We start from the raw sequence: 13,702 nt of genomic DNA, 5'->3' as shown, positions 1-13,702 counted from the left end.
TCCCCCATGCTCCTGGCCGGTGCTGGCCCCGTGCTCCCCCATGCTCCCAGCTGATGCTGGCCTAGTGCTCCCAGCTGGTGCAGGCCCCATGCTCCCGGCTGATGTTGGCTACGTGCTCCCAGCTGGTGCTGGCCCTGTGCTCCTGGCTGGTGCTGGCCTAGTGCTCCCCCCGTGCTCCTGGCTGGTGCTGGCCTGGTGGCCACAGGTGCTTCCGTGCGTCCAGACCCATCTGGAATGTGCTGGGTGGGGGGATGGGTGCGGGAGCCAACCCTGCCGTTGCCATCCTGCCTCATTTATGTCCAGCTAACGGCAAGGCCAGGGATGTGGCACAGACCCCCGAGGGTCCCGTGTGTGCAGAGGCAGTGGTCCATTCCGTGGTCAGGTTTTCCTCATGGGCCATAAGTTACTGCACCTGCAACAGGCAGGCAGGGGTCGCCTGAACATCTTCCCCAGTGTGGGTGGGACTCAGACCAAAGTGTATTTATCCCAGGACCAGGACCAAGCCCTTTCCTGCTGCTCCCCTGCCTCCCCTCTGCCCAGGTCTCTCTCTTTGTCCTTCCCTCTCTCTGTCTGTCAGTCCCTCTCTCTGAACCTCTTATATCACACTTTCAAAATCAATGGTGAATCATTCAACACACAGCTTTTGTGCACTGAGAAACAAAGGCCTCCACGTATTGGAAACTGAAAAGCCTTTTTCCAGCCACGTGATGCCACTCCCGTAGGTGCCTGTGGATGTGCCGGCTCCGCCTGGGATCGGGTGGGCGCTTGCAGGGCGAGGCAGCTTCCTGGGACTGACGCGTGCTGTCTGCTTTTTCCGTGCAGATGAAATCATGCACCAGGACATCGTCCCGCTCTGTGCTGCCGACATCCAGGACCAGCTGAAGAAGCGCTTTGCTTACCTGTCCGGTGAGTTCCAGAAGCCGGGACGGGGTGGAGAGGGAGGGGTCCGGGGCCAGGTGTGGGCTGAGCTGTCCCCACGGCCTGGTCATTCACTGCCTTGGGTCTGACCTGTGACCTGGTGGCTCTCCCCATCTCTGTGAAGTGGGCAGCTCCATGCCAGTTGGCACACGGCCACTGGGAGGAGGTGGGCGGGGGAGGGTCGGGGACGTGGCCTGGGCACCCCTGACAGCGGCCTCCAGGGACAGATGGAGTGGGGTGTGGGTGGCCGAGCCCATGGGCCTCAGTGACCCGCAGTTCCTGCTACATCTGGGCACCTCCCAGGCCACGCCTCTGTCCACTGTGGCCTCCAGCCCTGCATCTGGCACACCTGTGGAGGTGGTGCCTGCAGACTTGGGGACATAGTGAGGCTCCCAGCCCCGCCGCGTGGGTGCAGCAAGGGCACCTGCAGTGAGCCTGAGCTGTGCAGACACTGTTCTTATGTGAACAAATCTGCCCAACAGGACCCATCAGAAAAAATCCATGCAATGTGTGCCCTCCCTGGGACATAAGGGTGCCCTGATGCCGAGGGCGCAATGCTCTCAGGAGCTCAGCCTCTGCCCCTCTGCATTCTCATTAGCAGCCCGGCCGCCAGTCCATGGCTGGCATGGTGGGGGCTCCATCCCGCACCGGCACCTCCAGAGCCAGCCCACACCCCAGGCCGGGCCTCGGGGTCTGAGGGAGGCTGACTGCCGGGGGCCGAGGTGTAGCTGGCGAGTTTTACGAGACCAAAATCAAAGAGACAGCAACGTGATGGCCAGAGGAGAGCTGTCCAGGGACTCGGTCCTGCTTTCCATGGCGGAGAGGCCCAGCAGGAGGAAGGATAGAAAGCAGGGGGTCTCTGGAGAACTGACAACTCCCAGGGGACAAGGGCTGCAATCGCCCTGCGTTGGGGACCAGGTGTGGTGATGACTCAGGAGAGGCGCCGTGGTTTCTGCCGGTTCCTCCTGCGTCCCCAGCCTCTCCCCGCCCCTTTCACGACTCCCAAGAGGCTCACAGCTTTGCCACCAGGAGGGCCCCGACCTGGGCCTCCAGCCTTGACCTTCCTCCAGTTGCCAGGCAGTGCCCCCACCCCAGTGGTGCCTGGGAGGGCAGAGTCCCGGGACGGCCCCAGCCACCCACCTTTCTCAGTCGTTCCTCAGACGCCGGCCCAGGAACTCTGTGAGGGGATTTTGCAGATGAATTTAAGGCCCCAAATCAGCAACTTTAAGATCTTCCTTGGTGGGCCTGACCCAGTTGGCTAAGCCCTTAAAAGAGATGGGGCTCTTCCTGGCATGAGAGATTCCAGGTGCAGGGAGGATTTGACACAAAGGGTTCTCTGTGTGGCCCTGAGGGAGGCAGAGGCCGCCTGAGCAGGAGAAGAGCCACCGCACTGGCAGCTGCCAGGACCCTGGGGCCTCAACACTGCAGCTGGGAGCAGAGCTCTGCCCAGCCCCTGGGGGGCTGGAGAACCTGGGCTCAGAGAGGATCACAGCCCAGCAACCCCTCCACGTGGGCCCAGAGACCCTGAGCGGAGACCCACAAGCTGATAAGTGCCTGAGCGTCAGTGATCTTGGGAACCACACCGAAGCCTCCGTGGGCTCCTCTCCCTCCTGGAATATAAGCCAGAGTCCCCTGTGGCACCACTGCCTCCACCTCGTCTCCTGCCCACGCCCTGGAGGCAGGCTGCCTCCCCATCGCCCTGCCTCCCATAACCTCGGGGCCTTTGCACGGGCGGCACTCTCCATGCAGCGAATTTTTTCTGCGGGGCTTGTGGCTGGCCTGTCCCCTCAGGTCCTTGCTCAGAGGCACGCCCTTGGCCGTGCCCTCCCCCTCCTCGCCTGCTCTTTGCTCCGCCCCCTCGTTATACGCCCTCGTGTCCTCCTGTGTGTGGCGTGGGTCCCTTGCGACCTCCTGTGTGTGGCGTGGGTCCCTCCTGAGGGCTAGGCTTGCTCACAGCTGCCTCCCGGCTCCTAGAGGTGCCCCCAGCCTCAGAGCCACGTACGGAGGGCTCAGCCATGGGCCCGTCTGGGGTGGGACCCCGGGCACGCCATGCTGTTCTCGGGATCCAGGTCGTAGCAGCACTACCGTGTCTGAGACGGATCGGTGCCGGCTGGAGCTTCTCCTGCAGATGTGCGGGTTTGGATGAAGTCTGTGGCAGCCTCGTGTCTGAGACGGATCGGTATCAGCTGGAGCTTCTGCAGACGTGCGCGGATTTGGATGCAGTCTGTAGCAGCCTCGGGTCTGTAGGTCTCCAATCACCCCGTCCCCTCCTCACCGTATCCAGCACGGCTGCGTCCTGAGGCTGCACCTGCACTCCGGGTTCCTGCCATGAAGCCCCTCTGTGTCCTCATGACAAAGGCCATGCACTGGGGAACAGAAACATCTGGGGTTCGTCTTTCAGGTTCCCTGGGTGTGCCCCTTCCGGAGGCTCCTTCCGGGGCACAGGTGTTCCTTGGTGTCCCTTGGCGTCTTCACGCAGCCACCTCACCTGCACGTCGACGTCTTCTTTTCTGCCTCAAAGCCCCTCTGCCTTTCTCCCAGGACACCCGTCATGAGATTTAGGGCCCACCGTATAATCCATCATGGTCTCATCTTGAAAACTTTGTTACCTCTGCTGCAAAGACTTTTCCAAACAAAGTCACGTTCACAGGCTCCTGGGACAGGGAGTGGACGTGCCTTTCAGGGGCCGCCTTGGACTCGGTAAATCTGACTCCGAGGTTTGCTGTCTTGACAGCTGCCCCCAAGCGGGGCTCCCCTCCTGCCCCAGCATCACCCACAGGACTCGCTCTCCCTGTCTCACTCCACCCGAAGGAAACACAGACTCCCCCGCCAGCCACTTCTGCACACGGACCACCGTGGCGCTGGGCCCAGCTGGGCGAGACCCTTCCCTGTGGCTGGAGCCCACAGGGTGGCGCCCCAGCCTGTTCTGTGGACTTTGGCTGAATTCGCTGGTCTCTGCGTGCCTAGAATGGCTTCCATGAAGTGCCAGAGCAAAAAACTAAAGATGTCAGGAAGGAACGGCTCCGAATTCTCCTTTTGAAGAGGAGACTCTGCATTTCTTTCCACGTGCCCTGCTGATTTCCCCTCCCTGCAGACGTCCGCGCCGGCCCTGTGCTGTGTGCCGTGGAGCCAGGACTGCCCCTGTGACGTGTGTGGTCCCCTCCCTTCTGCCTCCATGATCTGTGGATGCACAGGTGCCACGCAGAGCCCCACAGCTCTGTCCAGGTCCCGAACCCAAATGAGGCAGCTTTTGAAAGGCGGCCCAGCGAGGGATGCCTGCACCTCGGGGGCTCCAGACCCCTGTACGTTGCTACCCAAAGTCAGGACGAGCTGCGGAAATCACACCTGGACTCTGTCCAGCACAGACAGCAGCTCCCAGTTCAGCCTGCGTCCCTCGTCACCCACGCCCTCTACTCACGGTGACGTCTGCCCCAAAAGCACTTCGCTTCCCCCTGAAGCTACGAGACCTGCCACCCTACTGTCCCCTCTAGTTTTCTGAGATTTGAGGAACGAGGAATTGGGTGTAAGATCAGGAAATATCCTACATGTAAATTCTTGATTATTCTCGTCCTCCCGGGCAGAGCCGCGTCCGGCGGGTCAGCCGTTTGACTCTTTCTTACTGAAGGGTGAGGGTTGCGGGGGGCGCATGGGTGCCCCGGACCCAGAGGCAATGGCACATCCCCTGGTGTGGCGGTCGGAGCAGGCCCCGAGGAGGTCGTGGGCTCAGAACTCAGTCCTTGTGTCATCCTAGAAAAGATGCTTCAACTTGCCGACCGTCAGCAAGAGCTAAAAACAGGGCTGGAGAATTTACCACTGAGGAACTTATGATCTGAAGTGAAAAACGCTGAGAACAGACTTGCCACCGGTGAAAACCACAAAGCTGAAATGGAGGCCGTGCCCGGAACGCAGAGGCCGCTTGCGCTGCGTGTCTCGCCCCTGCTGCGGACGGCAGCCCCCTTCCACTGCCCAGACAGCTCTTGGAAATCTCGTTTTGCTTTTACAGGAACGTGGCATGGTCAGAGGCAGCCATCATCTGTCCAGGGACCTGGATTTGACAGGATTGTTCCATCCCATGTCCAGGCAGCCCCAGGTGTGTGGAGACAGGGCAGACTTAGGAGACCCTCCCCCTGGCCTGTGCTGTCTTCCCGGGAAGAACACTGGAGACCTTCGTCTCTTCTTTCCTCACCTTCCCCAAGTGCTCGCTGCACAAGCCCCCTCCTGCCTTGCCCCTTCTCCCACCCCATTTCCGGTTTGGTCCCAGCTTACATGTCATCCTAAGGATTAAGTGTGCAGCTGAACCACAGTTCTCAGATGAGCTGCAGGACTCCAGCATGGCACCTGCCTGGGCAGTCCTGAGAGAGGGATTCGAAGTGGGGAAGGACCCCGGAGCCTTCCTGGCACGTGGTCTGAGGCTCCAGCCACCGAGTCCCAAGCTCAGTCCGCGCTCACCACGACCCAACGGCTGCTCCAACCTGTGGGGACCGATCCGATCCTGCACTCCCTGAGGCCAACAGCTTTTTGACACCCAGGCTTCAGCCACAGACAGACAGACGTTCCCTGCCCGTGGGGGTTTGCCCTTGGTGGAGAGAAACAGAAATGGACACAGGGTCACTGGGGTGGCCCTGGGTGTTCTGCGGAGAATCAAAGTCGTGAGATGGAGACAGGAATCCTGTTAGGTTTGGGCGGAGCCGCATGTGCTCCTTTCTGGACCTGCTTCAAGGAATCCGATGGTTGCCGACCTCAGACCAGTTGCTGTGGGATAAATGTTTGCGTCCCTCCAAATTCAGATGTCGAAACCCTAACCCCGGAGGTGATGTCTGGGGAGGTGAGGCCTTTGGGGGGAGATTAGATCATGAAGGTGGAGCTCCCAGGTGGGATCAGTGCCTTTGTAAGGTGCTGAAGAAACCAGATCTCCTTCCGCAGCGTGGCCATGCCTCAAGGAGACCTCTGTGAATGCGGAAGCCGCTGTCACCAGACACCAGGTCTGTGGGCACCTTGATCTTGGACTTACCTGGCCAGAGCTGTGGGATAAATTTCTGTTGTTTGGGCCTCCCGGTCTGTGGTGGTTTGTTATGGCCGCCCAGACAGACCAACAAACAACCTGTGTGAAAATGTGAGTCATAGAAGGGTGGTGTTGACAATGTGAGTCACTGCCATAAACGAGTGGTGTTGACAAAGGCATCCTGTCCAGGTAGGAGCTCCGTGTGGCTAAGTAGTGTCCAGTTTCAGAAAGTGATGCCTTCTTGATGTCATCTTCACACTGACAAGAGGTTTTTATTTAGTTCTTATTTTAAGATTTTCCTACCCGACAGTTAACTTAGCATACAGATATCACAGTAAATTAACCACATGAATGCTTTCATTCCTAAGCAGCTCATGTGGGTGTTTCTAAAGCCATGTTTGGGCCGATGCATCACTCAAGGGGGAGTCCCTAAGATGCATCATGTCCATGGAGAAAACGAAGCAGGACACACGTGTGAGTCGTCACACCCTTGGTCACCCAGCTTGGCCATCACACACGCCTCCTGCCCAGGACGTGTGTGCGTGTGTGACAAAGTCCCCTAGACTGGGGGGTTTAAGCCATAGGAGTTTATTTCTCTTGGTTCTGGGGCGGGAAGTCCCGGATGAAGGCACCGGCAGATGTGCTGCCTGGTGAGGGCTCACTTCCTGATTGACAGACTGCCGCCTTCTCACTGTCCTCACGTGGCCCGGCGAGCAGAGCAAGCCACAGAATCCCACAGAGCCCCACTCCCACGGCCTCCTCACCTCCCACAGGCCCACCTCCCAGCACGGTCCACCTGGGGTTAGCATTTCAACACATGAATTCAGGGGAAGACAAATCCAATCCGTAACAGTGTATATGTGTGGATGTGTGTATGTGTAGTGGGTGTGCGTGTGTATGTGTAGCTGCGTATGTGTAGATGTGTGTATGTGTAGTGGGTGTGCATGTGTGGATGTGTGTATGTATAGTGTGTATATGTGTGTATGTATAGATATGTGTATGTGTAGATGTGTAGTATGTGTGCATGTGCATGTGTAGCTGTGTGTGTAGATGTATGTGTAGTGTGTATATGTGTGTACGTGTAGTATGTGTGCATGTGCATGTGTAGATATATGTGCAGATGTGTATGTGTAGATGTATGTGTAGTGTGTGTGCATATGCATGTGTAGCTGTGTGTAGCATGTTTATGTATGTGTAGCTGTGTATGTGTAGATGTGTATATGTGTAGTGTGTAGATGTATGTGTAGTGTGTATATGTGTGTATGTATAGTGTGTGTGCATGTGTAGATGTGTGTATGTGTAGATATGTGTAGATGTATGTGTAGTGTGTGTGCATGTGCATATGTAGCTGTGTATGTGTAGATGTGTAGCGTGTATGCGTGTGCATGTGTAGCTGGGTATGTATGGTAGCTGTGTATGTGTGTGTAGCTGTGTATGTGTGTATCCATGTGTGTATTTATAGGTGTGTATGTACATGTATATACATATACATGTATGCGTATGTGTGTAGCTGTGTGTATACATGTGTGCATAGGTGTGTGTCTAACTGTATATATAGCTACGTATCTGTGTATAGCTGTGTATGTATGTGTGTCTGTGTTTATAGGTAGCTGTGTGTGTAGCTGTGTGTCTGTACATGTGTATATGTGCATGTATGTGTGTATATGTGCATGTATGTGTGTATAGGTAGCTCTGTGTAGCTGTGTGTGTGTGTGTAGTTGTGTGTGTATTAAACTGAGTGTGTATCTCACATTAAAGCAAGATCCCATAGGAACCATACTTCTTTCTGGTGACGGGGATGAGAGGGAGTAGCAGCTGCCTTCCACCCCTAGCGAGTGGGTGCAGGCCCAGTTGCTTGGATGCGAGAGTTCACGTGCAGGTGTGACAGGTCTCAGCCAGGACAGTGGTTCTTGGACGTGGGTGGGGACCGGAAGCCGTCCCTGGTGCCGTGTGACGGGGTGCTGTTCTGAACCAAAGAGGAGCTTCAGAGCCCTCTGTCCTCTGCGGCATTCAGTCAGCCTCCAGTTACTAGGCCGGGTGCAGACGCAGAAGTAGAGCTTGTTCTTGGTGCCATTGGCCCTGCAGGGGTCCTGGCACTGCCCACCTTGGTGGGGATGGTTTCTCCAGAGAGGGACTCTGCCCCCAACTCTGCATCCAGCGGTGTTTGACTGCCTCATAACCTGCAGGTACAGGAGCTTTGGTGCCTGCTTTTCAATCTCAGTGGACAGGCTGGGATTTCCACTCCTGACTTTGGAAGAAAGAACAGGGTCTTTGCTTTCCATTGAGGCTGCGGTGGAGCACAGAGAGTTCGGAGATACCCAGGGTAGCAGCAGCTGGAGACCAGCACCAGCAACCCCCTGAACCAGGCTGTGCGGCCCAGGTCAGGCCCCCGGGTGATTTCAGCTCTGGGGTCACCTGGCCCCTATCCTCTCCCCTGGGCAGCTAGAAGCTGCCTTTAATGGCGACTGAAAAATTGCCACGAGCTCCTGGTCGTTGTGGTAGGGACTGCGTGAAGCTGAGACATGCGTGAGCCACATCCCAGGGGGCTTTGAGCCCCCACCGCGGCGGCGGCTGAGGGAAGGCTTGTCACACTCGCTCAGGAGGACACAGGGCCGCAGTGTTCCCTCAGCGGCCTCTTATCATTGGGATCGAGGAATTTTCCGAGAGGAAGTGAGAATTAACAATGATGAAAGGTTTGTGGGTGAGTGACAGGCATGTTCTGCTGAGGACTGCATGGGACATTGTGCGCTGCCAGAGACGGGGGCAGAGGTCAAGAGCCCTCGAGGGCTGGGAGAGTTCAGAGGGCAAAAGTCATCAGAGCACAGCGGAGCCAGACCCAGCAGCCGCCTTCCCATTCAGGGGCTTCGTTAGAATCCAGCACTGCAGGGACTGAGCTGTCCCAGGTGAAGGGGAGGCCATCACGGTGCGTGGACGCCCCTCGGCTCAGCCCTCTAAGAGGCTCGGCAGCTGGGATGGGCTTGAGGCATGAGCCCTCAAAGGAGGTTAGGAACGAGCTAGGGAGAAAAGATATGTTCGTGTGACATGCTGGCCGAGGTGAGAACAGTCGTGTCAGACAATGAGTCACGTCCCATTGAGGGGTGCTGACAAGGGCTGGACAGGCTCTCGGGAGGAGGCCACGGAGCCCTGTGCTGAGGAGACACCCACAGGGAACCTCACAGGCCCAGCGTCCCAGGATCACTGGATGGTAAAAGCTGCCCTGCCTGGCGTCCTGGCGTGGCTGGGCTTGGCCAAGACCCAGAAGCAGAAGTTCCGGAAGCTGGAGGCAGTGGCTGTGGGGGGCGCAAGGCCGCGGTGGACTGTCGCTGTTAAGAGACAAAGCTGTGGTTGTCGCAGGCTGTGTGCACCCTGGGTCTTCTCTGTGAGGACATGGATGAGGGACGGCGAACTCGCCATTATCTGTTCTCCATAAAAAGCTACCCTAGACTTTGTTCGCTTGAAACAGCCCGATTTTACGGATTTATTCTTCATTTAGTGGCTGAGGAGTTCCAAAGGGCTCAGCCAGGCGGTTCTTCACTCCATGGGGCACTGACTGGGTCCTTCACTCAGCTGTGTCCTCGTGTGGGGCGGGCTGGAAGGTCCTGGGGGCTGCCGTCCCACACCCCCACCTCCCTGCCCTTTCACAAAGCCCGCCCTCAGCCCTCGGTGCTAGGCCTCCTCAGAGCAGGTGGACGCTGGGTGGTGGAACCACCTCTCCGATGACCGTGGGGCATGAGAGGGCAGCTGCAGTGTCCTGAGTCCCAAGTTCACTTCCGCTGAGTCCTGAAACGGTCACAAGGCCGGACCCCGGCTCGGGGGAGAGAAATGGATTCTGTCCAGCCAAGGCAGCGAGGCAGGGTCAGTGGCCAGCTCCAGCAGGCAGACCTGGAGCCTGGCCTGTGGGACTCCAAAGTCAATGTTCAAATGGAGCCCTTTAAAATTGAATTGCTTAAAAGGCGGCAACGTCAGAGAAGCTGGACGATACCCACCAACAGCACAGTTAAGCAGGTTATTAGGGCACATAGATGTGAAATATTATGCGATATTTAAAATAATGGTTGCATTGTTTAAAAGCATGGAAACAGTTTGTTCTCGGGGTTAGGAAGGAGGCAGGAGACAAGCTTCTCTATCCAGTATCATCTCAACAAAGTTAAAAAGCCCAGAGAAAAAGGCTTGGAAGGAAACACACTGAATTGTCACGGTAGCTGTCCCAGGGTGGCCAAGATAACGGGTAATTGTCTGAATTCACGTCACTTTTGTGTACTTTCCAAATATTTTCTTCAAGCAGCACACATTTCTTTCAAATAAAAATTATGTAACGATGAAGAACATGCCTCAGTTTTAACTGAAATACCGGGTGCTGATGGAAACGGGCTAACATGCATGGAGTCCTCGGGGGCCGTGGAGCCCTCAGCTAAGTGTCTGCCTCTGGTCTCTCCCCAGGTGGGCGGGGGCAGGACGGAAGCCCAGTCATCACCTTCCCTGACTACCCGGCCTTCAGCGAGATCCCGGACAAGGAGTTCCAGAATGTCATGACCTACCTCACCAGCATCCCCAGGTGCGTGCGCTCCGAGCCCGGCAGACACTGGTTTGGGGCAGAGTCTGAGGTTTCACCATCGTGGGGTCCCCACAACTATGGGATGAAGCAGAGTCTCTGTGAGATTTCCCCATCGTGGGGTCCCTGTGAATGTGGGTCGGGGCAGAGCCCCCCATGATTGTGGGACAAGGCAGAGTCTCTGAGGTTTCACCATGGTGGGGTCCCCGTGACTGCGGGATGAAAGGGTCTGTGGGAGCCATCGTTGTGTTCCCCGTGGCTTTGCTGAGGGGTTAGAGCTTTGTCAGCATCATGGCTCTGAGGAGCTCAGGAGTCTGCCTCGGGTCTGATCTGGGGTCCGAATCCAGCCTTTCCGCTCCAAGCTGCTGTTCTTTCCTGTGTTACCACGTGGAGGCTCAGCTGCTCAGCAGTCAGGATCTGGCTTAGCCTGGGCACTGCTTTTCTTCCGCGTAAACTGTCACTGCGCATGCCTGTGTGATCAGCAGAGCTCTGGTGCGAGGGTTCTGTGTTCTTCGTGCCGCGGAGGCCATCGCACGGCGCCTGATGCTCATGGGAGCAGAGCCCATCCACGTGGCCTCTCTGTGGTGTGGTCAGGTCCTGGGGGCGTGGCCGCCTCCTGCCCTTTTCCAGGGAGAACTGACCCCAGAGGTACCAGAAAATCGGGTTAGCAAAAACGGTTCCCTCAGGCTGCAGTTTTTTTGTTCCAGGCATAGCTGGGTCCCCGTCCTCTGAAAAGGCGGGGAGTCCAGTTCGGTGTCTCCCCAGCGGCCGGCGGGAGAGCAGTGCCAGGCCGCGAGCTGCAGGCTGACCTGGGGGCACCACGGGGGTCAGCGGCCGGCGGGAGAGCAGCGCCAGGCCGCGAGCTGCAGGCTGACCTGGGGGCACCACGGGGGTCAGAGGCCGGCGGGAGAGCAGCGTCAGGCCCACGAGCTGCAGGCTGACCTGGGGGCACCACGGGGGTCTCGCATCTGCTGCGGTCACCCCAGCCACCAGGAAGATGCTGAGAATGTGAGCCACACACCAGGCAGTGCAGCTGCTGCTTCCATTTGGGGTATAGTGAGCCACACACCAAGTGAAAACAGAAATACCCTGAACTGTGGCATCTGCTCCCTCACATCGCATAAGGTGGCAAAACAGAGGAGATGTTTAACCGTCAGTGTGAAAGTGCGGCCACGGCCATTACCGTGAAGGTTCTCCTTCATTCTTCAGTCTTTAAAGACAACAGCGCACTGGGCCTGGTAACTGAGAGCTCAGCGCATCGGCCTGACCTGGAAAACAGCACATAGATCCCCTGATAAATGTCACGTAACCACCAGTTGGCAGCAGCCAGCCTCTGCAGTAATGCCTTGAGGAGAGGGAGAGCGGTGGGCACTGTCCACTTGGCGGGTAGAGGTGGGAGCTGGCGGAGCAGGGAGTTTGTGAGCCTGTCAGGGGCAGGACGTCTTGGTGGGCAGAAAGAAGGGGGCTCGTGGCCAGCTATGGTCAAAGGCCTGGACATGGCAGTGTCCTGGTAACCCCAAATTACTGTGTGTTGGGTTTGTGGTTCTGACCTCGGTCTCTTGTCTTTTGTGAGAATCTTGTACCCACCGTGCGCCAGGCTCTGCTGGCTGAGCTGAGTGCACGGAGGAGGGGCTGGGTCTCGGGCCAAGTGGCCGAGTTCCCTGAGGGGTGATGGGACCGGCTTGGTGGGGCAAGGCTGTGATGCTGCAGGTGGTTTCCCCACATTCCTCCCTGGTTCTCAGTTGCACTGTGGCAGGAAGGCAGTCATGAAGCCCATGTTATAGATGAGGCTTAATAATGGGGTGATGGCTGGAGAAAGTGGATGGCTGGGCAGGGGAGCGCCCAAAGGCTCAGACCCATGGCCGTACCCCGAGGACAGGGCTGTAGGTGTGCTGTGGCCAGAGGGTGTCCTTGGAGAGGGCGGTGATCTCCAAGCCTCTAGGCCTGTGTCTGTCACCTGCACAGGAGGAAGGGCCTGTGTCCCAGGGGACGGCCGGCCTGGCAGGTACATCTGCCCCCTGATGGCACCTCCAGCATGGGGCTAAATGAGATTCTGTAGTGTCCACACTGAATGCTGACTGGTCAGACTCATTCTCAGAAGTCAGGGCTGTTGTCAGTGCTTGCTACTTGGAGCCATGAGCTGGGATGTCTCCTATTTGTTGAACCTTCCTGTCTCTTTTGTCTTAGAACTTCATGGAGTCCCTTAGCTACCCACATCCCTTTTCTTGAGATTTTCTAGCATCTGCAGTGATCAGAGGCCACCCATCAAGACCATAAGAGTGTGGTATGCAGCACGTGTTCATATGTGCACACCGCTGTTTATCCAGTGTTCTGGAACCTTCCACAGCCCCCTTGCCACTGCCCCACTTCTCTGTCTGCGTCTTCTCCTGAGATCCAGGAATCTCAGATGGGTCCAGACTCCCGCAGGATGAGACCCACTCAGCCATCTCTGTAGATTGTGCCTCTGTGAGCCGCACAGCCTGGTCTGGCTGAAGGTGGCTGGAGCGCAGGCCCAGTCCCCGCTGTGGACACGCGGGCCCTGGGATCCCCAGTGGCAGCTCTGTGGATCCCCACTATTCGCCTGTGTATGGAAACTCAGGTTTTCTGGTCACACTTAGATTATAAAAAGTGGAAGAGGCCTTTTATATCACCAGATGGTCTACATCAGATCCTGGAAATGCCAGCTTCCTTCAGCCCTGGGCAGCACTGCTGACCGTGGAGCTGTTTTCCCCACTGGACTCAGTGTGGGTGTCTGAGTGTGTGGTGTGTGTAGTGTGAACGTGTGGCGTGTCTGTGTGAGTGTGTGTAATGTGAGCCTGTGGTGTGTGGGGGGTGTGGTGTGTGTGGGGTGAGTGGGGTGAGTGGGGTGTGTATAGGATGAGTGTGTGGGGTGAGTGTGGGGTGTGTGAGGTGTGTGGCATGTGTGAAGTATGTGTGGCATGTCTGGGGTGCGTGGTGTGTGTAGCATGTGGCGTGTGTGGTGTGTGGGGGGTGTGTGGAGTGTGTGGCCTGAGTGGGGCGTGTGGTGTGTGTGGCGTATGTGAAGTATGTGGGATGTGTGTGGGGTGAGTGGGGTGTGGAGTATGTGTGTGGTGTGTGAGGTGTGTGGGGGTGAGTGTGAGTGTACGCATGCATTCTACCCACGTTTCCTTTCTCCCGTGTGGTGTGTGTGTAGTGTGAGCTTGTGGCGTGTGTGGGGTGAGTGTGTGGCGTGTGTGGGGTGAGTGTGT

General features: G+C 57.3%; 1 protein-coding gene across 1 annotated transcript in view; it reads left to right on the top strand.

The window, feature by feature from the left end:
- The window catches only part of LOC116418596 (guanine nucleotide exchange factor DBS-like), a 149,393-nt gene that overhangs the window by 103,470 nt on the left and 32,221 nt on the right, over window positions 1-13,702 (top strand). The window contains exons 3-4 of the mRNA XM_031934985.1: window positions 823-906; window positions 10,361-10,475. Coding sequence (XP_031790845.1) covers window positions 823-906; window positions 10,361-10,475 — 199 coding nt within the window. The remainder of the gene's footprint in view (window positions 1-822; window positions 907-10,360; window positions 10,476-13,702) is intronic.

This window comes from Piliocolobus tephrosceles, chromosome X (genome assembly GCF_002776525.5).
Source record: "Piliocolobus tephrosceles isolate RC106 chromosome X, ASM277652v3, whole genome shotgun sequence".
Taxonomy (NCBI): domain Eukaryota; kingdom Metazoa; phylum Chordata; class Mammalia; order Primates; family Cercopithecidae; genus Piliocolobus; species Piliocolobus tephrosceles.
Note: the sequence above shows the minus strand (reverse complement) of the source record. Positions and strands in the feature narration are given on the sequence as shown.